This window comes from Carex rostrata, chromosome 7, assembly GCF_964058835.1.
Source record: "Carex rostrata chromosome 7, lpCarRost1.2, whole genome shotgun sequence".
NCBI classification, from domain to species: Eukaryota; Viridiplantae; Streptophyta; class Magnoliopsida; order Poales; family Cyperaceae; genus Carex; species Carex rostrata.
The window spans coordinates 10307486-10334966 of NC_135924.1; the positions used below are offsets into that span (position 1 = coordinate 10307486).

Sequence of the window (27481 nt, forward strand, 5' to 3'; positions counted from 1 at the left end):
GACCTCTGATTGGTGATTATTTTGGTCTGGTTGATTCAGTTTTTGATTCGATTTGATTCAGTGTCTTCATTGAGACTTCTGACTGGTGATTATCTTTGTCCGGTTGATTCAGTTTCTGATCTGTTTGATTCAACGTCTTTTACAGTGAAGTATGCCAATAGGACAACTATGTGCACATAGGAAACCATCACTAAGCTCCTATCATTTTCACCAAACAAGGATGAGCAAAATTGTGTTCACAAGATGCACATATCACTGTGCATTTTTAGTTTGTTCACAGCTGTATTTTCTCAAATATTTCTTGTCTAATCTTATGTAGTAGCTGATTTGAAATTCTTTAAATTAATAAAATTGCCTACGAATTTTACTGAAAAAAAAAAGTTTGGGAGTTTTGGTCTAAGGGCGGAGGGATCAATTTGTTTCAATTTTATCATTCCTAGCTAGTATAAGTGTTGTTTGGCATTAATATTTTCGTATTTAAGTTCTAAAAAAATCAAATCACCACCTCAATTTTCCTATTTTCTCCTTCACAAAAAAAAAAAAAAAAAATACTTGTCATATCTCAACAATATCAACGGCTTTTTTTTAAAATTAATTCAATGTTCTGATTTTTTTTATCACTTATTTGTGGAGACCTAAGTCACAATTTTCTATTTTTATATGACATTTTATCTTAATTTGATATACAATAAGACGCATTTTTAAAAATAATTATTTGAAAATTCAATTGTGAAGTGTTGATGTTGAAGTGTAATTGTGACACCCAAAAAATAATATACAAGCCTATTAAAATGACGGGCTTAAAAAATATAACTTTCGGAATTGATTTGGATGTCATAATAAAATTACGATTATATACTAGTCGTTAGGAAAAGTTAACGCAAAATACAATTATAATGTTCAAATTTTGAAGATGGTAATATTAACTGAGCAAGTGCAGTGACAAATCTATATATGTTGACAAAGTTAGACACATATCCAGGCTTAATTTCTAAAATGGTCACATAATACATAACTTCGTTTTTTTTTGTTCTTAAATTCTGAATAAATCAAGCACAAAACATAAAAAACACTGGAAATATATATATATATATATATATATAGAGGTTGGCTAAGATCAAAGTGATAGTTCCTGAGCTTTGGTGTTACCAATTCGTTTTTTAATTTTCAAAGTTCAAAACATCGATCCGAACCGTTCAAGTTGATCTCTATATTAAAATGTGCTTGGAGACCAAATTTTATATTTTTCTGAATTTTTTTACTATTTATCAAGCCACTTTGAAAATCACTGATCCAACGGTGGCTTAACAAAACAGTAAAATCAGAAGCCATCGTTGGATCAGCGAGTTTTGTTAAGCCACCGTTGGATCAGTGATTTTCAAAGTGGCTTGATAAATAGTAAAAAAATTCAGAAAAATATAAAATTTGGTCTCCAAGCACATTTTAATATAGAGATCAACTTGAACGGTTCGGATCGATGTTTTGAACTTTGAAAATTAAAAAACGAATTGGTAACACCAAAGCTCAGGAACTATCACTTTGATCTTAGCCAACCTCTATATATATAGAGAGAGAGAGAGAGAGAGAGAGATGGGCTACGGTGAGTTGCGAAGTAAAACGCGTTTCTACTTCACGCTGTATTTTTACTTTGAAAGTCCAAACGACCGATCCGAACCGTTAGATGTTTAATCCATATTGAAATGTGCTTGGAGACCAAATTTTACATTTTTTGGAAATTTTTACTATTTATTAAGCATTTTTTAAAATTGCTGTTTTGCTGTGAACAGTAAAAACAGTAAAATTTTCTGGACCATCAGATCAGCGACTTTCAAAATTGCTTAATAAATAGTAGATAAATTCCAAAAAATGTAAAATTTGGTCTCCAAGTACATTTCAATATATAGAACAAGATGAACGGTTCGGATCGACGTTTTGAACTTTAAAATCACAAAATATGAGCGTGAAGTAAAATGGTCGCTTTACTTCGCAACTCACCGTAGCCCATCTCTCTCTCTCTCTATATATATATATATATATATATATATATATATTTACAAATTTAATAGTATTTGCTCTTTGTGTCTGTATATATATATTTTTTTATTAAAGAGTTCCAATACACTCTAATATATTTTGAATACTATTCTCGAGAATTGAATATGCGACCCCTCCAAAGAAAGATAGAGTTAGTGTCACTGCACTAAGTCTGCAATTTCTTTGTACTTGTGTTATATTCTAAATTATCTGTGAGCATATTCAAAAATGATGTCATAAAATCTTGAGTCGATATATTATGAAGAGGAATTCACATCACCTAAGGTAAATCCGGATCATAAGATCAGAATCTGCACGAAAATTAAAGCATTACGTTCTACTTTGGATGGAATTTATATAGATTTTGATTGAAAAGTCCATATCTAAACAAACATAATTGTTAGCTCAGAGGATATTGTCTCATGAAAGAGCCCCTGAGCAAGTTTGTCTAAAACCTGATGCCAACATGAAAGCGATCCCAAACATAAAATGAATGTAATTTGGATACGACAACGTCGACAAGCATAAATTCCATCACATCCACCTAACCAATAATGTATTAAAAGGTGAGCGCAAAAGTATGATTTCCTCGTGCCGGGGATAATAAATAGTTAATAAATACTTAATAGCCGAACCAGTCCACGGTTTTGTCTCACAGCTTCTCTCATGCATCCATGGTTTTGAATTATCTGCGAACCCAATGTTTCTTCTTGGTCTACAATTTATTACACGAGCCGAAAACGAGATGATTTACTGTTTAACCTTCCCGTGAATGCACAAGATAATATCTTATAATATTTATATATAAGTTTATAAAGCAACAAAATTCATATGTTTTTTCTATGTAAAGTTATATAATTAAATTATACATAACAATATTAATTATTATATTCCGGCTAGCTCATGCCGACAACTACAGTAAAATGTCAAAAAAGTACTTCATAATATCATTCTATTTATAATAATTATAAAACATACTTTTAAATATTGAAAAAAAATATAAAATAAGAAAAGTGAGACTTTAATATATTGCGAAGCAATCCGTATATATAGATAAAAAAAAATTTACATTTTCAAATTTTAATTATTTTTATATAGATATTCACTTGATTTAAAAACTTTAGACTATATAGTCATTTTCTAACTATCTAGAAAATGTAAAATTTAATCTTCAAATATATTTTCATATATAAATCATGCTTAACATTTCGAATCGACTATTTAAATTTTACATAACAAAGATCAATACACAATTTACATATTACCATACACTCCCTCAAATAAAAATTATAACTTTATATAAAAGTCTCTCTGTCCTTGTGGTGTTTATGCATTAAATGGGGAACCGAGAGCACATATGGTTTACCAGTGATTAATTCCACTTCTCCGGACTCTGCTATATAAGCTCCCGAGCCTCTCCCTCATCTCTCCAAAGCTAACAATATCACAAGTTCTCAGCCATGGAACTAGCCACCGCCACCACCAGCTCCGGTTCATCTTTAATTTCAATGTCATCCAGTTCTTCAAGCTCTCTCAATTTATTTAAGTTTGAGGACGAATCAAACATGAACAACACTCTAACAAAAAAACACTGTCAACACTACCAGGAGCGGTTTTTCTTCGTTGGAGAATCAGATGAAGGGGAGCATCACTTCCTTGAATGGTGCTTTCTCTGCCAGAAGCCCATTTCTAGCTGGCATGAAATTTTCATGTACAGGTGTGTGATAAATTTTACTCAGTCTCGTAGTAGGAAATATCGGTATCGGTATCGGGATCGGTCACGGCCAATACCGATCCGTATCGGACCAGTATCAGCCAATACCATAGATTAGAGCTTAACACACTATCGCGAGTATCGGACCAGTATCGGATCGGTCACGGCCGATACCGATACGTATCGGCCGATACGGATCGGTATTGGCCGATATTTCCTACTATGCTCAGTCTTTTAATTGAATACATGGTGGTTATAGGAGGGTCTTAATTACAATGTGCTTCAAAGATTCTAATTGCTTAGAATGATCAGTTGTGGTAGTCTTTGATGATTAATTGGGCTGGGAATCTGAGATTACCAAGTATCACCATGTCTTATATGCTAAACCGTCAAGCTAATATTCCAGAAACATGACACAGAAAATTTTCAGTCTCCAAAAGCTTATTAATTAAGTAGATCAAAATGTTAACAGATTAAGAAAACTGAATGAACTTTATTTGCCCCTATTTATGCATTAAATATATTTTACGATCATTTTCCCAATATAGTATCCTTTTAAGGTAAACAAAGTTTTGAAAATTTTTAGGCTTAATCATATTATTGCAATATTGCTATTCAACATGAGTTTTTTAAAAAAAATAATAGAACTTTATTTGCTACTATTTACAAACTGCATTTCTATTAACGTAATTTAACGTAAAATGCATTGTTTAGCTAAAGAATTATTTATTTTCTTGATTACAGAGGGGATGAAGCATTTTGCAGTGAGAAGTGCAGGACCGAGCAGATGGAGATGGATGAAGCACTCGAGACGGTTGAGCGTAGGCAACGCCTGATGAGCAAATCACATGTTTCATATAAAGTTGGTAATTACTTAGTGAGAAACAGCTATGAAGAGGAACAACAAAATAATAAGAGTATGTTTTGCATTCAGAAGAGGCCAACTATCGCAAACCTGACAGCTTGTGGCCTGACTAGTCTGCAAAATGTCGGGTTTGCAACTAATGCAACATTCATGGAGCCCTAGAAAATGATTCTTGCTTCTTGTTGCCATATTATAAATGAAGCAAGTTTTTGCAGAAGTTCATACTGTTGGCTTGAAGCATTTTCAGGGTTTAAATACACGACTGTTTTTTTGAGAAGACAAACACATGACTGTTAGTCTGTTGCATGTAGATTTTTCACCCCTCTCATTGTGATCTTAGTGGCGGTGGCGGAGGCGGTCTAGGTCTAGTTCGTGTGAGGTTTTTGTGGTGTAGCAAGGGAACGGGAATTGTATTACCGGGTAGCACAAGCATATATTGTTATTCTCTGTTCCATTTCGTTGTAAATTAATGGAGGTTGCTTTTTTGGATTGCTAGAATTCATTGTAACTTCTAACATTTGCATAACCTCAGAATGTAATTTCAAGCCAATTATTTCAAAGATCCCATTCTTTAAAAAAAATTATATCTTCCATGGAGAAGCAACTTAAAACTTCTAAGGGTACGCTTGGATTGAAGTTAAAATAGTTAGAATAATGAAATTTAAGAATAACAAATGAGAATAGAAAATAAATAGTGATTTTCTGATTAGTATAAAAATGATGTTATTCGAATTAGTAAATATATTGTTTGAATTGTAAATTTTGAATAGTGAATAGCTGTAACTGATAAAGAATAATATAAATAAGATGTTAATTAAAAGAAAAGATAGACGAGTGGAGTCTCAAATAAATTGTCACGATGTGGAGATAACATAAATAATGTTAATTTTATAATTTTGGGACTAACTTGGTGAAAATCCGAAAAAATATTTTTTTCTCTTTCTTCACACTTTCAAATAGCTATTTCAATATTTACAAGAAATATATAATAATAACTATTCTAACTATTTCGAATAACAAAAATGTTGTTTGAATGCACCTTGTTATTCAAATAGTCTCTATTCTAGAATAACTCTCTATTCTGAATAACAAAATTTGATTACTGGAGTAGTCAATTAACTCTCAATTTTTGCTAGTATGAGATCAAGTTGAGCTCTTCATCATTGGAGTGGTTAATTGACGCTCAATATTCAGTATCTATATATTCGCGTTTACTTAGTTTTTTTGTTTAGTAAAATATGATTATTGGAGTGTGCCTGATTCCGGATGACATTATTCTTTATCAAACTATGTTGCCCTATTATGAACATCAATGAACTAGAAAATCTAGAATGCTATTACTCTGTTCTGACATTGCTGGCTTTCACACAAGAGCTGTACTTGATGTAAAATGTGGTGTTGTGAGTTTTGGGACTTATCTACTCTATCAAAATGTATTTTCTCTCAAACTAATTTTCTCAATTTTTTTTGTCCATAGATGTTAAGTTGGTATGACAAAAGCGTGGAGTACAGGGATAAGGGAGAAAGGAAGGAAGAGGAGAATAATGGACATCTCCATTTAACATTAGAGGGCATTGTGGTTAATTTAATTAAAAAAAAATTAATGGAATAAAAGAAAAAATATTAAATTTGTATAGAAATATTGAATGTTATGATATTTTGGTGAAGGAATTGGCTATTTCAAAAGTTTACACGGGTATACTGAAGATTTTCCCTAAGATATTTGTATGCCCATCAATCCATCATATCCACTTAACCAATAATGAATTAAAAAGCTTAGCGCAAAAGTATGATTTGCTCGTGGCGTGGATAATAAAAAGTTAATAGCCGAACCAGTCCCCGGTTTTGTCCCACAGCTTCTCTCGTCATTCATGATGCATCCACGGTTTTGAATTACCTGCGGAAAAAATTGTTTCTTCTTGGTCTACAATTTATTACACGAGCCGAAAACGAGATGATTTACTGTTTAACTTTCCCGTGAACGCACAACATAAAATCTTACAATGTTTATATATAATTTTATAAAGGAACAAAAAATACACATTTTTTTCAATGTAAAGTTATATAATTAAATTATACATAACAATATTAATTATTATACTCTGGCTAACTCGTACCGACAGTAAAACGTTAAAAAAAATACTTCATACTATCATTCTATTTATTATAATTATAAAACATACTTTTAAATATTGAAAAATATATAACATAACAAAAATGAGACTTTGGTAATATACACATCATGAAGCAGCTCGTATATAGTACTTAGAGACCAAATTTTACATTTTAAATTTTAAATTATTATTTTTTATATAGATAAAAATTCGCTTGATTTAAAAACTTTAGACTATATAGTCATTTTCTAACTATCTAAAAAAATGTGAAATGTGGTCTCCAAATATATTTTCATATATAAATCATGTGTAACAGTTCGAATTGACTATTTAAATTTTACATAACACGGATCAATACACAATTTACATATTATCATATCCAAGTCCGGCTAGTATGACATTAGTGTTATATAACACTAACTTCAAAATCGATTGAATAGACTTCAAACGATTAATCCAAACCGTTCAAACTAATTTACTTTATGAGTAATGTATTTACGTGTAAATTTTTTATATTTTCGAGTTATTTTATTATCAAATCAAGTGATAAAAATATTAAAAAAAATGAATATATTAAAATTAACTTAAAAACTTACTCATTTGAACTCTTGACTTGATACTAAATAAATTCAAAAATTTATAAATTTGCATATAAATGCACAACTAATGAAGTAGATCGGTTTGAATTAATAGATATTAGAGTTGGTGTTATATAGACTTAAATAACACTAATGTTATACTAGCCACACTCTACTCTACCATACCATCCCCCCACTCCCCCCCCCCCCCCCCCCCCCCCCCCCCATAGAAAACCTTCTTTGTTTATGCATTAAATGGGGAACCGAGAGCACATATGGTTTAACCACCAGTGATTAATTCCACTTCTCCGGACCGCCATATAAGCTCCCAAGCCTCACCCTCATCAAATCATCAAAATACAAAAGAAAAAAAATATAATAAAAAAAAAGAATTGAAGAAAAGCTAACAATATCACAAGTTCTCATGCAGCCATGGAACTAGCCACCGCCACCACCACCTCCGGTTCATCTCTGAGTTCAATGTCATCCAGTTCTTCAAGCTCTCTCAATTTATTTATGTTTGAGGACGAATCAAACATGAACAACACTCCGACAAAAAAACACTGTCAACACTACGAGGAGCGGTTTTTCTTGGTTGGAGAATCAGATGAAGGGGAGCATCACTTCCTTGAATCGTGCTTTCTCTGCCAGAAGCCCATCTCTATCTGGCATGAAATTTTCATGTACAGGTGTGTGATAAATTTTACTCAGTCGTTTAATTGAATACATAGTGGTTATGGGAGGGTCTTAATTACATTGTGCTTCAAAGATTCTAATTGCTTAGAATGATCAGTTGTGGTAGTTTTTGATAATTAATTGGGCTGAGAATCTGAGATTACCAAGTATCACATGTTTTATATGCTACTCTCAGGCTAATATTCCAGAAACATGACACACAAAATTTTTGGTCTCCAAAAGCTTATTAAGTAGATCAAAATGTTAACAAATTAAGAAAACTAAATGAACTTTATTTGCCCCTATTTATGCATTATTAAATATATTTTACCATCATTTTCCCAATAGTATCCTTTTAAGGTAAACAAAGATTTGAAAATTTTAGGCTTAATCATATTATTGCATTATTGCTATTCAATTTGTTGAGTTTTTTTTTTTTTTAAATAATAGAACTTTATTTGTTACTATTTACAAACGGGAGAATGTACAAATTGCTCTTAATTTTCAAACCAACAAACAAAATACCATTCTTTATAAATTATTAACAAAATGCCATTGTGGGCTCCACTTTCTCTTCATTTTTCTCTCTCTCACTTCTCCTCATTTACTCTCCATCATTTTTTATTTAAAATGAAGGGTTATGCAACATACCAACAAATGTAAACACATTTCCTTGTTGCATAATTTGTCGTGTTTTATTTAATAAACCAATCTCTTTATGCAGTTTTTTTTTTATTTCAAATGGAGAATTATACAACAGATCATAAAATATAAAATGCATCAAGATTGGTTTATTATTTAATGTTGGTCATTAAATTGCTGTCAATTTAAAAATTATAATAAAATTATTTATTATTATGTTATTAATTTTTTTGCCTAGTTTCACGAAGTCTGTAGCGAATATTATTTTCTTAATATTTTGTACTTTATCCATAAAGTTTGTAGATGTAGCAGATATTTATTAATTTTTTTTGTTGCTGATTAAATTGCATTGAGATTGTTTCATGATGTGTTAAATTAGTTTATTATTTTTGTAGCAAATATGAATTTTTTTGTCGCAAATATTTTGTACTTCATCGCATCAAGATTAGTTTATTATTTTTGTTATATCATTTTTCAAGCTTGCGTACACAGGAACATATTTCTTTATACTACACCAGTATTATAACAAATTTCATTATACTACACCAGTATTATTTTTTATGAAATTAAATATAAAAAGCATAATGCAATGGTGGCCCTATGGTTCAAGTGTCTTTAATTTTTTTGTCTTCATTTTAAAAATTACAATAACTTCAAGTTTAAAACTTAAATAAAATAAAAAGTTATATATGATCTCTATTATTTTCTCTATGCACACATAATATTACAAAATTTCAATTTTATTTTGATTAGAATTCAGAGCTTGCAAAAGTGCATCAATGTGAATAAATTATGAATGTTGATTTTTCAATTTATTAATTCATGTAAAACTATAATCGAAAAACGATAATTTTATTGACTTATAGAGAAAATAATATAGATTATATTTAACGGTTTTATTGTACTGCATAAATTTTAAAAATGATGAAAGCATAAAAATTGAAAATATTTGAACCCTCTTCATCTTTCAAATGATTACAAAATTCAATATTTTGTCCAATCAAATAATTAACTGGCTGAATTGTGAATTGTAGATCTGGTTTTAGATCCTCTTAACTTATGTAAGAAATTAAAGACATCAAAATAACCGACCAAACAAATTTAGAAATGTTTATTAATACCGCCCCTTAAGATAAAAAAAATTTAACATTCTTTCATGTGGGACATTAAAGTTTGCTATCATCATTTATGTTAATACATTAATAAAAAAAAATATGTCTTTTACCTTGTCAAAGAGCCATAGTCTATAGTTCATAGGAAACTACAATAATATAACCAAACCTATCAAAAGATAAGAAAATTGTGGTGACATCATATAATTATTTTATAAAAAAAAGAAGACTAATTGTTGGACACTAGTGAAGATAATTTTTTATCCATAGAAATTAATAAAATAAGATGTACGAAAATAGAAAGATTTGCAACATTTTTAGAAAGATCGAGATTATTAGTCCCAAATCAAAATTTTAATACTTTCTTATTCATTTTGAACAACTTTGATGAGAAAAAATAATTAAAATTATGGATCGGAACTAATGATCCCGATCTTTCTAAAAATATTACAAATAAAACACTCTTTCTATTTCTGTATAATTTATTTTATTAATTTCTATAGATAAAAAAAATCTCCACTAGTGACTAGAGCAATTCGGTAAAGCAGCGGCTACCAATTAAACAAATTAAAAGAAAATTATGCAACAAGTAAATGTGTTTATATTTGTTGGTATGTTGCATAACCCTCCATTTTAAATAAAAAATGATGGAGAGTAAATGAGGAGAAGTGAGAGGGAGAGAAAAGGGAAGAGAAAGTGGAGCTCACAAGGACATTTTGTTAATAATTTATGAAGAGGAGTATTTTGTTTGTTGGTTTGAAAATGAAGGACAATTTGTACATTCTCCCATTTACAAACTGCATTTCTATTAACGTAATTTAACGTAAAATGCATTGTTTAGCTAAAGAATGATTCATTTTCTTGATTACAGAGGGGATGAAGCATTTTGTAGTGAGAAGTGCAGGACTGAGCAGATGGAGATGGATGAAGCACTCGAGACAGTCGAGCGTAGGCAACGCCTGATGAACAAATCACATGTTTCATATAAAGTTGGTAATTACTTAGTGAGAAACAGCTATGAAGAGGAACAAGAAAATAATAAGAGTATGTTTTGCATTCAGAAGCGACCGACTATCGCAAACCTGACAGCTTGTGGCCTGACTAGTCTGCAAAATGCCGGGTTTTCAACTAATGCAACATTCATGGAGCCCTAGAAAATGATTCTTGCTTCTTGTTGCCATATTATAAATGAAGCAAGTTTTTGCAGAAGTTCATACTGTTGGCTTGAAGCATTTTCAGGGTTTAAACACGACGGTTAGTCTGTTACATGTAGATTTTTCACCCTTCTCATTGTGATCTTAGTGCGGTGGTGGAGGCGGTCTAGGTCTAGGTTGTGTGAGGTTTTTGCGGTGTAGCAAGGGAACGTGAATTGTATTAGCGGGTAGTACAAGCATGTATTGTTATTCTGTTCCATTTCGTTGTAAATTAATGGATGTCTTTTTGGATTGCTAGAATTCATTGTAACTTCTAACATTTGCATAAGGGATGCTAATGAGCCGAGTTATCTCGAGTTATGGACAACTCAAATTCAACTCGGATGATAGTGAGTCGAGTTGGCTCGAGTTGAGAATATTGAGCCGAGCTAGCTCGCTGACTTGAATTCAACTCGCGAGTAACTCAAGTTGGCTCGTGAGTCAATTCATTTACGGTGTTGAAATGTTGAACACTTCAACTAGTGATTGTTGTTATGTAATAATATTAGAAGTTAATTGAATTAACAAATAATCTACAACAAAATGATTAAATGAAATGAGTTGGATCAACTTGGGTTAGTCACATCTAGTTGGAAAAATAAAAAGAATCGAAAATTATGAATGAAATCATTAATCAAACGAGTCACGAGTTATAACAAGCGAGCTGAGTTCAACTCGAACTCAACTCGAGTCAAACTAACTTGAATTTTAAATGAACGAGTTGTTAGCGAATTTGTTACCGAGCTAAGTTCGAGTGGTTCATGAGTTGCGAGCTTTTTATACAGCCCTAGCTAGCATAATCATATGCTCCAATCATATCATTATGTATGAACCTCAGGATATAATTTGAAGCCAGTTATTTCAAAGATCCCATTCTTTACAAAAAAAAATGTCTTCCCTGGAGAAACAACTTAAAACTTCTAAAAGATAATTTTTATTTTTACTAAGATCAGGTTTGGCCTGTTAGTTTACCCTTCGCACATGCAAATCAGAACGAATATATTCATCATGTCTCTCTTCCTTTTTATTTCTTATGCAGAAAAAACCCATACATGCATAGTTCAAAAGAATTTCCGCAACAATATATTTTATGGAAAATTGGTTATTTGCCACTCTAAAATCTTAAAATTTGAAAAATACCACTCAATATTAGAAATCATCATAATTAATGCCACTTTAAACTTAGTTAATTTTTAATTTTATCACTCGAAATAACTAATGACTAAAATACCCTCCCCATCTCTTTTCTCTCTATCTTTCTTTGAATTTTGTTTGACTGAAATAATCGAATCAGAAGAACTCTTCAGTCTCTTCTGGTGAATCAGTTTCAGGGGTATGATTGTATGAAAAACAATTTTGACAGAAAATACACTTGTTATTTTTTCTTTGAACTCAAGTAATGATTGATATGTAATAAGAAGAGAAAGACGAATAAATTAAACAGAAGAAAACAAAGAAAATTAAACAAGAGAAGAAGAAGATGACTATAGACTAACCTGATTTGGCGTTGGAAAATACTCTGTTGATAGATGTTGGCACCACTCCACTGACTCCAGACAAGCAATTTCCCATTGTTTTGTTTATACTTTATACCCTTCCTTTTGTTTTAAGGATATATATCTAAAATGATACAGCTCCTTTAACAGGTCTCAGCAGCTCAGGTACGTGCATATATCTTTGCCTCACAAAAGAAATGAGAGAAAAGGCGGAGACAAACAACAGCCTCTTTCTCTTTGGACTCTTATTTTGTTATCTTTTACTTTTCTTCTATATATTATAATCGTTGTTTGCTGAGTCTCTTGCTTTCACTATGGAGATGCACTGGGAAGGAAATTAAAAGAGATGGGGAGGATCTTTTAGTTATTAATTATCTAGAGTGACAAAATTAAAAATTAACTAAGTTTAGAGTGGTATTATGATGATTTTTAATTTCGGAATAACATTTTTCAAATTTTAAAATTTTGGAGTAACAAATAACTAATTTTTCCTATATTTTAACATGAAAGAGAGCTACAGAGAAATAAGAAAATTCATTGAAACAATGTCCAAATATTGAACTTGCATTCTACAATAAACATTTTTTTTATTGAAAGCCCGTAGGCGATGTTTCATTAATAATGACAAAACTAGTTACATATCGTTTCGTACTAATACTTACAATATTTGTACCAGTACTTGCACTATTACAACTTAAACCCCTTTATACAAGTAGACAAGTAAAATCAAAAAGAAAAAACCAAGAGTTACTGCACTCGGATCAGTGTATAGTGAGCCTGTAGGATTTTCTATGCTCATGCTCAGATTGGTAGATTATGAGTCTGCATAATTTTTTGTCTTAACACAAAGCAGTGCTGTTGTAATCAATACGAGGTAGGGGTATCCGAGTTAGCCTTCGTGTCCAGATTAGTTTTGTACCTGAGTTATTTAAAAAGAAATGCAGAGAAAGAAGATAGGAAGGAGGAGGAGAAGGAGAAAAGAGGTCACCGTCAGCATCATCTTCATCATTAACCATAACTATATTTTATTTATACGTAGATATAGTAGATACTACAGTAGAGGTGAGCGAATTTACAACACGAGGTGGTGGTAGTTGGTGAAGCGTCGATTTGAAAGGGGAACCTCATCGGCTCAGCTCAAAAGGGGACCTCGTCGGCTGCTCGAAAAGAAAACCTCATTTGCTCAGTAAGTGGGGGGGGGGGGGGGGGGGGAGCGAGGTGGGGGCAGCAGAGGCAGAGGAGGCGGGAGATCGCCTTCGACTCTCAAAACGGCAGGGCAGATACCCTAACTTTCTTTTTATACGAGAGCGGCGAAGGCAAATAATAGAAATGAGAGAGAGAGGGAGGCAGGAGAGAAGAACGAAGGCAGTATCAGTGTTTTAAAATGCGGCCGCATGGGCCGCATATGTGTATGCGGTCAGCAGCCGTGCTCAGAATGCTCATGCGGTTTTTTCATGCGGCTGCATATGCGGTCCGAATATGCAGTCATTCGGATTAAAAATGCGACCATGCAGTTCGAATATGCGGCCATGCAGACTGAAATATGCGGCCATGCAGTTTTTCCATGCGGTTTTGATAATTTAATTGTATTTTAATTAAAATTTATATTAAAAAAATAAAAAAATTATTGTTAGTTATGTTATTATGTGAAAATAAATTCAAATATATGAATATGAATATATATATATACGTTAATTTTTATTTTAAAATCCGCATATGCGTCTGCATACCGCATATGCGGTATGCAGTGACCTTCCGCATGCATGAACAAAACCACATTTTAAAACATCAGGCGGGATACGAGATATCTCAGAGGATACGCACTCAGGTACCTGAGGGGATACAAATTCGTAAGAGTTAGGGTTTAGTGCCAGCCATGCCAATCCAAAATTAAAGCATTTGAGCTAATATATATCAAATGGACCGGATTCAAACTCAAACAGTGCTATCGTAGGATCAGAATAACAGTTTCCTATAATTCCTTTGGAATAACAACAGATTTATTTCCATTATTTTATCATAATAAAAATCCTGTATGAGTTGCCCTCTCTTTTTCAACTAAACATATATCCCAGTGTTTTAAAATACAATTTTGTTTATGCATGCGAAAGGCCACTGCATACCGTATATGCGGTATGCGGATTTTCATACGGATTTTAAAATAAAAATTCACGTACATAATGACATAACCAACAATAGTTTTTTGACTTTTTTCAAATAAATTTTAATTAAAATACAATCAAATTATCAAAACCATATGAGAGGACTGCATGGCCACATATTCGGACCGCATGGCCGCATTTTTAATCTGCATATGCGTTTTTTTATTTCGCATGACCGCATATGTAACCGCATGGGCATTCTGAGCACAGCTGCCGACCGCATAGGCATATGCGGCCCATGCATTTTAAAACACTGATATCTCCTGTCATTGACGAATTCAGATCCAACGAGGTATAGGACCGTGTAGAATGAGATCTGAGTCATCTATTTTATTCTGGCATGAATCTCAAAGCGGACCCCCATATTTCAAATAGGCTCCGAAGTTATTTTGGCTTGGCAGGGAGTACAATAGTCACATATAGAATACATAGATAGATACATGACTGGAAAATTCAGATGATGTTTTTTTAAAAAAAAAAATGAACATTGTTTCAATGAAACAGAGGCTGCTATTGCCAATTTACTCAAAAACAAAAGGAAAAAAAAGAAAAAAGAAAAGCTAATTAAAGTTCATGACTTTATATAATATTTAACTACTGTAGGCTGTGTGTATAATAATGGTTAACGTCTCTTCTTTAGGGAGTGATTCTATATATAAATACCCACAGGCCACAGCCATAAGTATAAAGCATACTGTTGAACTTTAAAATTAATTAGAAGACAACGGGAAAAGAAAATAATGTATAGTATGTTATTTTCTTTCAAGGTTGAAAGGAGTTTAATAATTTTAGTCAATAATTACCAAAGGTATCCAGTGGCCCAATCATTGGTAAGACAAACCAGTGTTGTAAATAACGGTATACGGTTGTTGAACGGATAAGGTACCGCCAATAGGTTGATCGGAAATAATCGGCCATATTCGGATATAATCATCCGATTAGTTAGGAAAATCTTTAATGGTTTGGTTACCATTAACGACTAATCAGCTGATTAATCGGCTTTTTACAACACTGAGACAAACTAATCCCAAATTCCCAATTCAATTATATAATTTATATTCAAGAACATCCAATGGAATTAAAAAAATATATATCCGAAACAGTATGCTCATTATTTACTTTCCATTGGGAAAATAAAAACTTTACAGGTAAGTCAAAATTAGGGGTGGCAACGAACCGAACCGAACTTACCTTAGGTTTGAGTTTGGTTTGAATTAATTTCAAACCAAACCTGGTTTGATTCGTTTTGAACCGAACCCATTTCGAATCGAATTAATTGCGAACTACACATTTTTCGAATCGAACCCGAATCGAATCACGAACTAAATTATTTTTTAGCAGTCCTAGTTATACCGGTAGTTTATACATTAATTTTTTTCTCGCGGAACAATTCACATAGCTTTCTTTTACCGGTATGAACTATGAAATGAGTATTTTTAAGTTGAAATATTGTTTACGAAAAAATACATCAGAGACGACTTTTCTGGTATAAACTATGAGAGACGACCGAAGAGAGAGGAGAGACAGTCATCTAGGCCAGAGAGAGGAGTGACAGTCAGTCGCCGAGAGCGTCGGCTAGATTTTAGAGCTGGAGGGAGAGTGAGTTAGGGAGAGGTTATTGAGATTTGAGAGCGAGGGAGTGTCGGCTAAGTTAAATTATGACTATAGATCTTAGATTTTAATTTCATCAGGTAAATGGACGGCCGATGTTATTATGAGATTCGAACCATAAAAATGATCGAACCCATTTCGATCGAACCAGGCTAGGTTTGGGTTTGGTTTGAATTAATTCCGAACCAAACCTGGTTTGGTTCGTTTCAATTCGAACCCATTCCGAATCGAATTAAACTCGAATCAAACCCGAATTAAACTCGAATCAAACCCAAATCAAACCCAAATCGAATCACGAACCTCAAATTTTTTTGCCAGCCCTAGTCAGAACTACATATAATATGAGTAGAACTAGGGTGCTCTTAAGCTCACCAAAGTTTTGGTGAGCTTAACTCTAAACTTATCAAATCAATTTCAAATGACGAATCCGAACCGTTGAAACCCGCCTACCTTACGTGTGATGCATCTATATGTGAAATTTTTAAATATTCGAATTAATTTAGTATAAAGTCAAGCGGTAAAAATTAGAAGGTTAATAAATTAATTTTAGTGCATTCATTTTTTGAACGTTTTTGACCGCTTGACTTTATACTAAATTAATTCGAATGTTTAAAAATTTCACATGTAGATGCATCACACGTAAGGTAGACGGGTTTCAACGGTTCAGATTCGTCATTTAAAATCAATTTGATGAATTTTAGAGTAAGAGCACCTAGTTTTACTCCATATAATATAGTTTCCTTTAAATGAATCTTAAATTTTCAGACGATGAATATCTATTGGCCTTTCGTGAGCCTTCTTCAGTAACAATTTATTACATTTTTTATAGATCCACGATTCCACGAAACACAAATCCGCATCAAAATTGTACACCAATGGATCCTCGCTACAAAACTTGTGTTTGTGGTAGCACACAGAAGAGAAAACAACAAAACGTACTCCAATCAACAAACCGAAGGTCAAAATTTTATTCCGATTACGAAAAATTCAGCAACAAATGAAATCAATTTCCCAAGTACCTCGCTAGAAACTAGGGTTTAGGAGATGCTTCGTCAGAGGGAGAGGAGTTGCCGCGCTTGAGATCCTCTATCAGGCCGCTAAGCTCCTTCCGAGCGGATTCTCTGCCAAACATGAAACCGTACCTAAGAAGAGAGGAGTCGGGAGAGGTTAAGCGATCGAAACCCTAGAATGCACGTGTGAGTAAGTGCGAAGGAGCTAACCAGAAAGAGATGGCGGAGAAGACACCAGCGGCCGCCATGGTCTGAACAAGCGTCAGCTTCTTCTCCATTTCCGGATTCTATTTCTCTTGCTTTGGATCACAAGTCTACCGAAGGCGAAGAGCGCATAACATGACAAAACATGTAAGAGCAAATTGCTACGGGCTTTTCTGTCAAAATTTTTTTTGGAGATGGTATCGTTAATTTGGGCTGGGCCTCCAAACCTTATATAATTTGTCCTGTTTGACGCGTCCGTGGTGTTTGGAACTTTTTAGAAACCATAAATAAAAAAATTAAATTATAAAACCAACTTGACTGGTTTGATTTTTACAAAAACCATAAGTATTGAGGTGGCATCTTCCACACCAATTTTTTTTTTACTTTTTTGCTATGCTGAACAGCTAATTCGGCCCATTCAAATTCCACAGATTTACGATCGAAATAGTGTGGCTTTGGTGTAATGCCTCTATGCCGAATAGGTTATTCGGCACAGAAGTTTTTTATTTCGGCCGCAAACTTTTTACATTTATGCATTTATTTCGGCTGCCAGTTTTTTGGAAAAACACATGAGGCCGAACAGCCAATTTGTTAATTGTTACATAAGAAAAATTGATTTTTGTGACCGTTGGATTGAAAATTTGTGAAACTTGAATGGGCCGAATTGGCTGTTCTTCACAACGAAAAAGAAAAGGTTTGTTGCCGAGATACCATTTCGTTACTTTATAGTTTCTGTAAAAACCAAACCAATTATGGTAAAATCATTTTTTTTTATTTATAGTTTCAGTCCTTTGTCACTTGTTAGTTGTTAATTTGTATTTCATTAATGTGATATCATTAATAAATTAGGCATAATTACATAATATTTCTCTCATACCGTACGTACCTGAGTTAATTCTAATAGAATAACTATTCTTGGGACCTGCTTTAGATGTATGGAATCTTTAAAATTCGTATTAGATTAGGTCAGGTCTGAATTCTAGTTACATGCAGTGAAATACTCACTAATGGCGCAGGAAGACCAGCAACACTAGCATAAACCAGCAAAGAAATTTTCAAATGTCATTGTAAAAGAGCTTTCTCAAAAACAAAACATTTTTCTAAGACTTTCAAATTCCAAGCCCTGTGCTACTTTTTATATTAATGACAAGACATTATTTTTAGATAAAACATTCCTTTCATCAAATTTCACCCGAAATTTTTTTAAATACCATAATAAATAAATAAATAAACCAAAACACTCCTGTTTTGGGGGAATTCCACATTTACCTAGACCGCAGATTGGCTCTGCAGCCCCATTTGGAGGGGGGGGGGGAGGGGGCGCAGCCCCATTGTGCATGTTACAACAACCCAAAACACCCTCTGCGGCCTGAGTAAATGTGGAATTCTCCCAAAACGGAGATATTTTGGTTTATTTTTTTATTATTATATATATAAAAAAATTTCGGAAATTTCACTCAATAGTCAATACAGTTATTCTCCTTGCACAGCCACTACCTCTATTTTTGCATTGCACAATCTACAACAACTAATTACCTTTTAACCTTAATTTGCATGGTTTCTTTCAAAACTCGTACAATCTCGGTCATGCCAGGCCGTTGTTTCGGGTCCTTGACAAGGCACCGATCTGCCAGCCTGGCAACCTCCCGAGCTGCCTTGAGAGGATACTGGTTTCGCAATCTTGGGTCCATTATAACACTAAAATTAGTGGCCTCGGGCGGGTATTGTTTGACCCAATTGAGAAGCTTTTGCTCTGCTCGCGGCCGGTTCTGCTCCAGTGAACGCCGTCCGGTGAGTAGCTCGTAGAGTACTACACCAAAGCTCCACACATCACTCTTTGTGGTGAGATGGCCGGTTTGGATGTAGTCCGGAGCTGCGTAGCCATGCGTGCCTACCACCTGGTAAAATGCCAGTAAGTATATGATATGATAATAAAATTGGAGGCACAAATTTAATTAGATTGTCAATTTTCATATGATTTAGAACAATTTAGCTTGCATTCATCAGCATTGGTTGGTAACAAAAATTAGCCAATTGCCGGATGTTCACATTTATAATAAAAAAAAAAAAACTTTATTGGTCTTAGATAACAAAACTTTGGTATGAATTCTTATACTAGCACAAGCAAAGATGAACATACAGCAGTAGAAACGTGAGTTTTACTGGCAGTGGGTCCCTCCCTTGCCAGGCCAAAATCAGACAATTTCGGTTTAAACTCCTTGTCCAGCAAAATATTTGATGCCTTGAAATCCCGAAATATTATCTGCTAGAAAGAATTTATTAGGAGAGCATATCATAAACAATTAAAGACATTTATTAATTTGCACACAAGAATCCCCTTTTTCATTTTTTTTATACTTTTTGGCAACATCACATTTTGTTGTTTCTGTTCTCCATTCAGGAAATTTCCAGGTTACATTTATTGATTATTCAGAATAACATAAAACTAAACAAAAGAACTATTGATTAAAGGGTCTCAGAGGAACAATCTGTTTTAAATATTTGCAAAATACCCCCTAATTTACAAAAAAAAAAATGAAAAAATACCCCCTTTATTAGTTGAGTTCTTCTACTTTTAACAGTTTCACAAAACATTGCAAAACTTATTTACCAGACCTGAACTTCAAGTCCTTCATGAAGATAAACCAAACCTTCAGCTGAGCCTAGAATGATCTGCAATCTCAAATCCCACGACAGAGGCGGGTACGCCCGACTGAACAAATGGTCTTCTAGGGTTTTGTTTGGCATAAATTCATAAACCAAAAGCCGCTGGTTTCCTTTCTCTCCATCCACAGAACAGTATCCAATAAGTTTTACCAGATTTGGATGCTCGACTACACCGAGGAATAATACTTCAGCCAGCCATTGCTTGTGCCCCTGGTAGGTTTTTATGCAATTTAGTACATCAATTGTGTCTCTTTATTTATTTTTCGGATTTTTCTTTTCTTCTTCAGAGATATAGGGATGAGTTTGTGGTTTATTGTGATTCCAATTGAATTAGGAATTTGAAAAAGAAAACAAAAACCTATTGTTCAACATTGTTGAGGAGAAATGGAGAATCCATTTACCCGTCCCCCTTTTTTATTGTATTTTGGTGAAGGGGGTGGTGGATGGATTATGATTAAATCTGAGCTTTACAATTGGTGCATTGAATTTTGCCAAAACTACTCTATCTGGTAATCTAAAATGGAAAAATCCTATTAGTACAAGGTCACTGTCATTGTACCAGTACATAGGATAATAATTTGTGATCTGATCATACAAAGTTATGGCGGTTAGATATTTTCACACAGAACCTGTGCTGGTGAGCACCGATACCATACCAGCATCAGTTGCACCGGTACTGTACCAGCTTCAGTTGCACTGGTACCAACCAGCATCAGTTGTACAGGCACATACAAGTTGGCCAGAAGATAACTGGGAAAGTGCTCATGCCAGTACTGGTCATAACCAATATATAAATTTGAACAGTACCAGTGTTGTACCTGTAAGCTTCTTTGCTTGAGCCGTTTTACAGCAACCACAAGCCTCTCTCCATTGCTATCTCGACACTTGAGAAAACCTTTAAACACAGTCCCGAATCCACCTTCTCCAAGTTTCAAAGCTCTGTTGAAATCATTGGTGGCAGCTCTTAGCTCTTCAAAATCAAATACGCGCAGCTTCTGACCTCTCTGCTCGTACAAGTCTGGTATACTGCATCTAGGTGGTGTAGATGTTACACTTTTGGTTACGGATTGATCAGATTTCACACTGCTTGATAAACTCTTTGATTTTTCAGTGTAGGTTTTGGGTTGGAATGGTTTGTTGGATGATTTTTCAGAGCCTACACTTTTTTTCGGCTTTGAGTTCGGACCCTTTTTGAAGTTGAAACAACCCATTTATTGCTGTTACAGGTCTTGAATTGGTTATCAAAATAAGAACATGCGCAATTACCCAATTACAGATCAAATGGAAAATATGTTCCGAGTGTAAGAGATGGAAGCAAATAGAGGCCTTTGCTTAATTACTTAAAATTGCATGCTTTACTCAAAACGAAAGAAGTCTCTAGCAGAGAGAATTGAAACCATAACCAAAACAAAAGAACAGGAGAAAGAGAGCTATTATAGACAAAAAGGGGACAAGGATACCTCACTCTAGACAGACACAATTCTAAAAGCATGAACAAAGAAAAGGAAATTTGAGGCAAACTTCAAAAGGAACAAAAGAGATGATAAGAGGTACAGTACAGTGTGAAAAGAGAAGGAAAGCAAAGAAGGAATGTAGATCGAGACAACGAACAAGGGAACACACCGCACACGCTCTGTCGTTCTCTATCAATCTATAACTGTTTCCAAACTTTATCTCTTTCTCTCTTCAATAAATAAATTTTAGTCGTGCCTGTCTTTTCATTGGGAAGAAGAAACAACGAGTTGAGCAAAAAGCAACCGTGGGCTGAACAGAATATATGGAACACATTTTTCATCTCTCTAAAATCAATAATGAGTCCCGGATCTTCTGTTGCACTTACCATGCGGCTAAGTGAATACATACTTCCTATTTTTTTTTTTTTTTTATTAAGGGATTTCGGTACACATCTGTAAAAAAAATGAAGCTCGTTCCAATGTACTAACTGCGGTTCTACACTTTCTATTGTTGTATGAAATATAAAACAGTTCTGGCTAACAGTTTTCAGGATCCACACGTCCGTGAGTTGCTAATCTGATGTGTAAATTGCTAATATAATTGCTGGGTTGTATGGTTATTGCTTATTTAGTAATTGTTAGAAAGAATTACTTAATAAGAAGTTATTTTCCAAAGATGAATTAGTTAAATGTTTAATTTCCAAGTGTTTGATTGATTGTACTAATGTAGAGGTGGATTGTTTAATTTCTAAAATTTTCATAACTGTTGTTTAGCAATTAATTTCAATTACTGAATTGGAGATTCTCTAATGCTTAAGAGCAGATATAATTATCCATCTTTGCAAAAGCAAAAAATAATTTTTGTTGCCTCATTACCAACTTTAAAAATGCAATTCATTCAAATTTTAGACATATTGAATATTTTAATATTTTTTAAATGTTCGTAATTTATTATTTTCCATCGTAAATGGTGATGCGACACTTTACGGAAGATTGATAAATTAACAATTACTTGATACTTCTTCTATTAAAATTGTAATTATCACATAAATATTTATTCGTTTGCAAATGAAAAATTAAGATGCACTGAGCGAAACCTGGAAATCTATTTATGGAGTTTTGTTAAGGACCGATACGTGATTTTTTTTTATAAACCATAATTAAAAAAAAATATTATGAAACCAACATGATTACTTTTTTTTTAAAAAAAAACCATAAGAACTGAAATGCTATTTCGATCCGAAACTTTTTTTAGGACTGAAATGACAATTCAGTCCGAGATATTTTCACAATTTTTCAACGTATTTTTTTTCTCGAAATCTGTGAAAATAACTTGGACCAAATTGTCATTCCGGTCCAAAAAACAAAAAAAAAATGGGACCAAAATGACATCTCAGTTCTTATGATTTTTGTAAAAAAAAAAAACAAAGCAACCAAGTTGGTTTGGTAATATATATTTTTTATTTATGATTTCTAAAAAAATTTCCCGATACATCTGCATTTTTCTTAGAATTTTCGTCATTGGCATTTTTTTTTATTAACTTATCACCGGATTTCTTTAATTTCTTTAATTATTAGTCACAGACATGAATACATGATAAAGAAAATCAGTGTAATAATATTAATCTGTCTTGGATAAAACTCCTTATGGTCAAGTTATTTGTTTGCAGTATTCTATATTTTGTGTAGGACTATGAGTTTGTCGAGTTCATCGAGCTTCTCGGTGTGCTTAGCCTTAGGTTAAAAAATTATTAATTTTAAATGATGAATTTAAACTATTTAAAAAAATTTAATTCATGAATAATTTGTTTACATACAAAATTTATAAATTTTTGAATTAGTTTAGTCGGAGGTGGAGGCAGTCGGTTATTGAATGAAGATCAAATAAGAAGTGATGAATCTGCTATTTTTTTTTCAATAAGAATGAGAGAGAGAGTCATAGATATAATATAAATAAGAAGTGTTCACATGTAAACTCTTGATTTTTTTTTATTAAATTTATTTTTTAAAATGGTAGAAGTCTCTCAAATTATGCATAAATTATCTGTTTTTTAAAGAAATGACAGTTAATAGTATAAAATTATTTAATATATATAAGGTATAATTTTTTGATAAATTATAGAACAAAATCATATTTTATTATCTATATTTGAAAAAAAGGAATCAATTGAACCTCATTCTATACATATGTATTCGCCTCTAAATTTAGTATATAGTTAAGCGGTAAAAAATTATAAAAATAAATATATTAAAATTAATTTATAATTTTTTATCACTTAATTTTATATTAAATTAAATAAAAAAATTATAAAGTTTACATGTAAATATATTAATCTTGAAGTAGATTGATTTCATATTTGAATTAGTTATTTAAAACTAATTCAATTGATTATGGAGCTAAGTTCGTACTGTGTTCTAACCACCGTGGTTTTTCTCCAATATTTGATTAATATTTATGTATACGTGGCATCACACCTTCTCCTCGATTTAAATATTTGGGTTTATAAAAACTTTTTCTACAAGTTTCTTCTGACTGCAATTAATGGAGCAAGTTGTTTGGTAAGACTAATAAGGAACTAAATAAATTTTTGACCAAAGAATCAATCAAAGACACTAATTAAGATGGTGACTTGTGCAAGTGGTTTGACTCGAAGTCTTTGCTCTTGGAAAGGTAGGCGTCACGTCATGGCTCATTGGCTCATGCGGTGGAGGTGCATTCTTCTCTCCAAAGGAACTGGATCTCATGTGGCAGATACAGACCTGACAAGGTATAGCGGGTCCTGGTTTCAAAACCAATCCAGGAATGTCTGCAATCTCTTTTGGAGGCAGCATTTTTTTTGTTTTCTTAATAAGAGAGAATTGTTGGTATACCTGCTGAAACATTCTAATTTGTTTATTTCTCCATCAAAATACTCAAATTTCTTATTTTTTATTCTCAATTAAAAGAATTTTCTATTTTCCATCAAAAACACTCAATCTCAGAAATTTTTTATCTATAAAAATTATTATATTCATACATACGAAAAAAAATGTCTCGTTTCCAATAAATATCTTTTTTAAAAAATAAGACCATAAAGTCTGTTTCATTAGATAAAGGAAACTTCCAGTCTTACAACCACCCAAAAAAGAAAAAACCAAGAAACGAAAAAAAGAGAAAAAAAAAGTAAGTCAAGTCCAACAAGTCCATGCCTGACGTAACCAAAACAGGCATCAAAGGATATAACCACTAAGCCACATCAGGGCTGCGATATAGTAAAATATAACGAGTAAGACTACGATGCTATGGGTTGCACAGAGGTCTGTATGTAACGACTTAATATTTGAGTTTTCAAAATTCTAACGGTCAATCTGAACCGTTCAACATAATCTCTATATAAATATATATTTACAAATCAAATTTTATATTTTTGAAAATTTTTTTACTATTCTTTTTAGATACGTAGAAAACCACTTGATCTAAAAAATTCTGCACCACTTAGATATTTGATTTTCTACTTTTCTAAAAAATAGTAAAAAAATTATAAAAAATGTAAAATTTGGTTTGCAAGTACATATTCATATGGAGATCATGTTGAATGATTCAGATCGACCGTTAGGATTTTGAAAACTCGAATATTGAGCCGTTTCATAGAGACCCTCTATGCAACCCATAGCACCGTAGCCTTACTCAAATATAACATCAAAAATGAAGAGCAGATTTTGTAAAGTATATCGTTTCCAACAAATATATAAATATATAGAGAGAGATGGGCTACGGTGAATTGCGAAGTAAAACACGTTTCTATTTCACGCAATATCTTTATTTTCAAAGTTTAAAACGTCGATTCAAACCGTTAGATGTGATCTCCATATTGAAATATGCTTGGAAACTAAATTTTACATTTTTTGAAATTTTTTTACTATTTATTAAGCCACTTTGAAAATCTGAAAATCCGGATGAACAGTAAAAATTTCTGGACCACCGGATCGGCAATTTTCAAAGTGGCTTAATAAATAGTAAAAAAAATTCCAAAAATGTAAAATTTGGTCTCCAAGCACATTTCAATATGGAGAACAAGATGAACGGTTCGGATCGACGTTTTGAACTTTAAAATCGCAAAATATGAGTGTGAAGTAAAATAGTCGCTCTACTTCGCAACTCACCGTAGCTCATCTCTCTCTCTCTCTCTCTCTCTATATATATATATATAGAGAGAGAGAGAGAGAGAGAGAGATAGGCTAATGTGCTTTCGATAGCATATGGACCGAAATACACACGGTCAAAATTTGAAATTTCAAAATCCAAAAAGTCAATCTGAACCGTTCATCTTGTTCTCCATATTAATATGTGCTTGGAGACCAAATTTTACATTTTTCTGAATTTTTTTACTATTTATTAAGCCACTTCAAATTTGGACCGTGTGTATTTCGGCCCATATGTTACCAAAAGCATATTAGCCTATATATATATATTTGGACGGTTGAAAAGGAGAAATGCAAGTGCCACATTTCATCATATCCTAAATAGATTGAGTCCGATTCAAATATATAATTGTTTTAAATTCGGTAAAAAGGAAGAATCGGCAGCTGTACATTTAATCAATTTAGAATTAGATCTTCATCATTGAGATCGATCTATTTTTAACCTAATTTTCTGTGACATCTATATTCCAGATTTCCCATCAATGTCTACTTTTTTTTAAAATAAAATATATCGATGGATCTGGACCATTGAGTCTGATCCATATATTTGGATCAGATTCATTGAGTCCGATCTTTCTATATTTATTGGAAATGAGGCACTTTTTCTGTTTCCGTACGTATGAATTTAATAATTTCTATAGATAAAAAATTTTCCTCGATCTCTATTTCCCATCAAAACACTAAATATCTTATTTTCCATTTTAAATTAAATATTTTTCTGTTTCCCGTTCATTAAATCTGAAAATTTTAAATAATTATATTCAAAATGATGAAAGTATTATGTACAAACAAATAGGAAAACATTTTAATTATATTTAAAGCAGAAGTATAATGTACAAACAATTGATTAATTATATTAAATTTTTTCAATTTAAGGAACATTAGAAGGATATAGAAAAATAGGGAAATATTTTAATTTAAAACAAGGAAATAACAGATTTGAGAGTTTTGACGGAAAAATAGAAAAAAAAAAAATTTAGAATACAAAATAAATTTTGGAATATTTTAAATGAGAAATAAACAATTTAGAATGTTTCAATAATATGCGAACAATTCTCCCTTTTAACAGAGTCGTCCTAATAATCGTCTCAGATTCGAAATGTGGTGGCGATACCAACTTAAATTTAGATGAAAATATTTTCTCCAGCGTGGCAATGAGAGATCTTCGGATCTTGTCTTCCTGCCTAATAAGATTAATAAATTTTTTTTCTATTTTATATATTTTTGAGATCGGTTAACATAGGAAGCAAGTTGAAATACTTAACAAATACACAACAACCTTAATAACTCGGGGAGTGTAGCTAGGAATATTTGCAGAGAAATTGGATTTTCGTTAATATCATATGATGTGCCAAATCATGTCTTCACAATTCACCATCTTTTAATTATTAGGTTATTTAGCATAGGTGGATTTAAGCATAGAGAATGAGAGTTAATGTTCCCCATTCAATTTTGTAGACTATATACGCATGTATTTTTTTTTTTTTTTATGATATACAAGTATTTTTCTTAAAAAAAATATAATTATACTCCATTAAAAATGTGAGAACCATTCCATTATTAATTCTCATAATTATTATGTATTTGACATGATCATTATAGTGAGGTTAATATTTGATAGTGGATCGAAATTTTCTGCTTGGCCATCATCATCTAGTGAAGAGTTTATAAATAATCGAGATCATAATAAAAGGACACTATCTTATATTTTAAATAAAGAAGTAACGAACATCTAGTAATTCAAGCACATGAATTGAACTGCTGAAAC

At 32.5% G+C, this 27481-nt stretch overlaps 3 protein-coding genes and 1 long non-coding RNA gene across 4 annotated transcripts; 2 read left to right on the top strand and 2 right to left on the bottom strand.

Moving 5' to 3' along the window:
- Nucleotides 1–3435: 3435 nt before the first annotated feature.
- On the top strand, nt 3436–5098 carry LOC144557352 (uncharacterized). The gene is made up of 2 exons (XM_078305921.1): nt 3436–3751; nt 4493–5098. The coding sequence occupies exons 1-2, from the start codon at nt 3495–3497 to the stop codon at nt 4773–4775; spliced, it is 540 nt and encodes a 179-aa protein (XP_078162047.1). The 5' UTR covers nt 3436–3494; the 3' UTR covers nt 4776–5098.
- Nucleotides 5099–7638: 2540 nt separating this feature from the next.
- On the top strand, nt 7639–11024 carry LOC144557353 (uncharacterized). The gene is made up of 2 exons (XM_078305922.1): nt 7639–7994; nt 10606–11024. The coding sequence occupies exons 1-2, from the start codon at nt 7738–7740 to the stop codon at nt 10886–10888; spliced, it is 540 nt and encodes a 179-aa protein (XP_078162048.1). The 5' UTR covers nt 7639–7737; the 3' UTR covers nt 10889–11024.
- A 5965-nt stretch (nt 11025–16989) lies between these two features.
- On the bottom strand, nt 16990–17632 carry LOC144556925 (uncharacterized). The gene is made up of 2 exons (XR_013512520.1): nt 17417–17632; nt 16990–17338 (listed from the first exon to the last, which is right to left on the bottom strand). It is a non-coding gene; the product is annotated as an uncharacterized LOC144556925 (long non-coding RNA).
- Nucleotides 17633–18832: 1200 nt separating this feature from the next.
- LOC144557278 (putative serine/threonine-protein kinase PBL19) lies at nt 18833–21507 on the bottom strand. Its single transcript, XM_078305830.1, has 4 exons — nt 20896–21507; nt 20027–20287; nt 19551–19673; nt 18833–19308 (listed from the first exon to the last, which is right to left on the bottom strand). The coding sequence occupies exons 1-4, from the start codon at nt 21286–21288 to the stop codon at nt 18943–18945; spliced, it is 1143 nt and encodes a 380-aa protein (XP_078161956.1). The 5' UTR covers nt 21289–21507; the 3' UTR covers nt 18833–18942.
- Nucleotides 21508–27481: the final 5974 nt, after the last annotated feature.

Excerpts from the sequence above, each read along its gene's own strand:
- LOC144557352 (XM_078305921.1), top strand. The coding sequence starts at position 3,495 with ATGGAACTAGCCACCGCCACCACCAGCTCCGGTTCATCTTTAATTTCA. Across the intron at positions 3,752-4,492 it reads CATGAAATTTTCATGTACAG|AGGGGATGAAGCATTTTGCA; the intron begins GTGTGTGATAAA and ends TCTTGATTACAG.
- LOC144557353 (XM_078305922.1), top strand. The coding sequence starts at position 7,738 with ATGGAACTAGCCACCGCCACCACCACCTCCGGTTCATCTCTGAGTTCA. Across the intron at positions 7,995-10,605 it reads CATGAAATTTTCATGTACAG|AGGGGATGAAGCATTTTGTA; the intron begins GTGTGTGATAAA and ends TCTTGATTACAG.
- LOC144557278 (XM_078305830.1), bottom strand. The coding sequence starts at position 21,288 with ATGGGTTGTTTCAACTTCAAAAAGGGTCCGAACTCAAAGCCGAAAAAA. Across the intron at positions 20,288-20,895 it reads TCAAGCAAAGAAGCTTACAG|GGGCACAAGCAATGGCTGGC; the intron begins GTACAACACTGG and ends AAAACCTACCAG. Across the intron at positions 19,674-20,026 it reads ATGAAGGACTTGAAGTTCAG|ATAATATTTCGGGATTTCAA; the intron begins GTCTGGTAAATA and ends TCTTTCTAGCAG.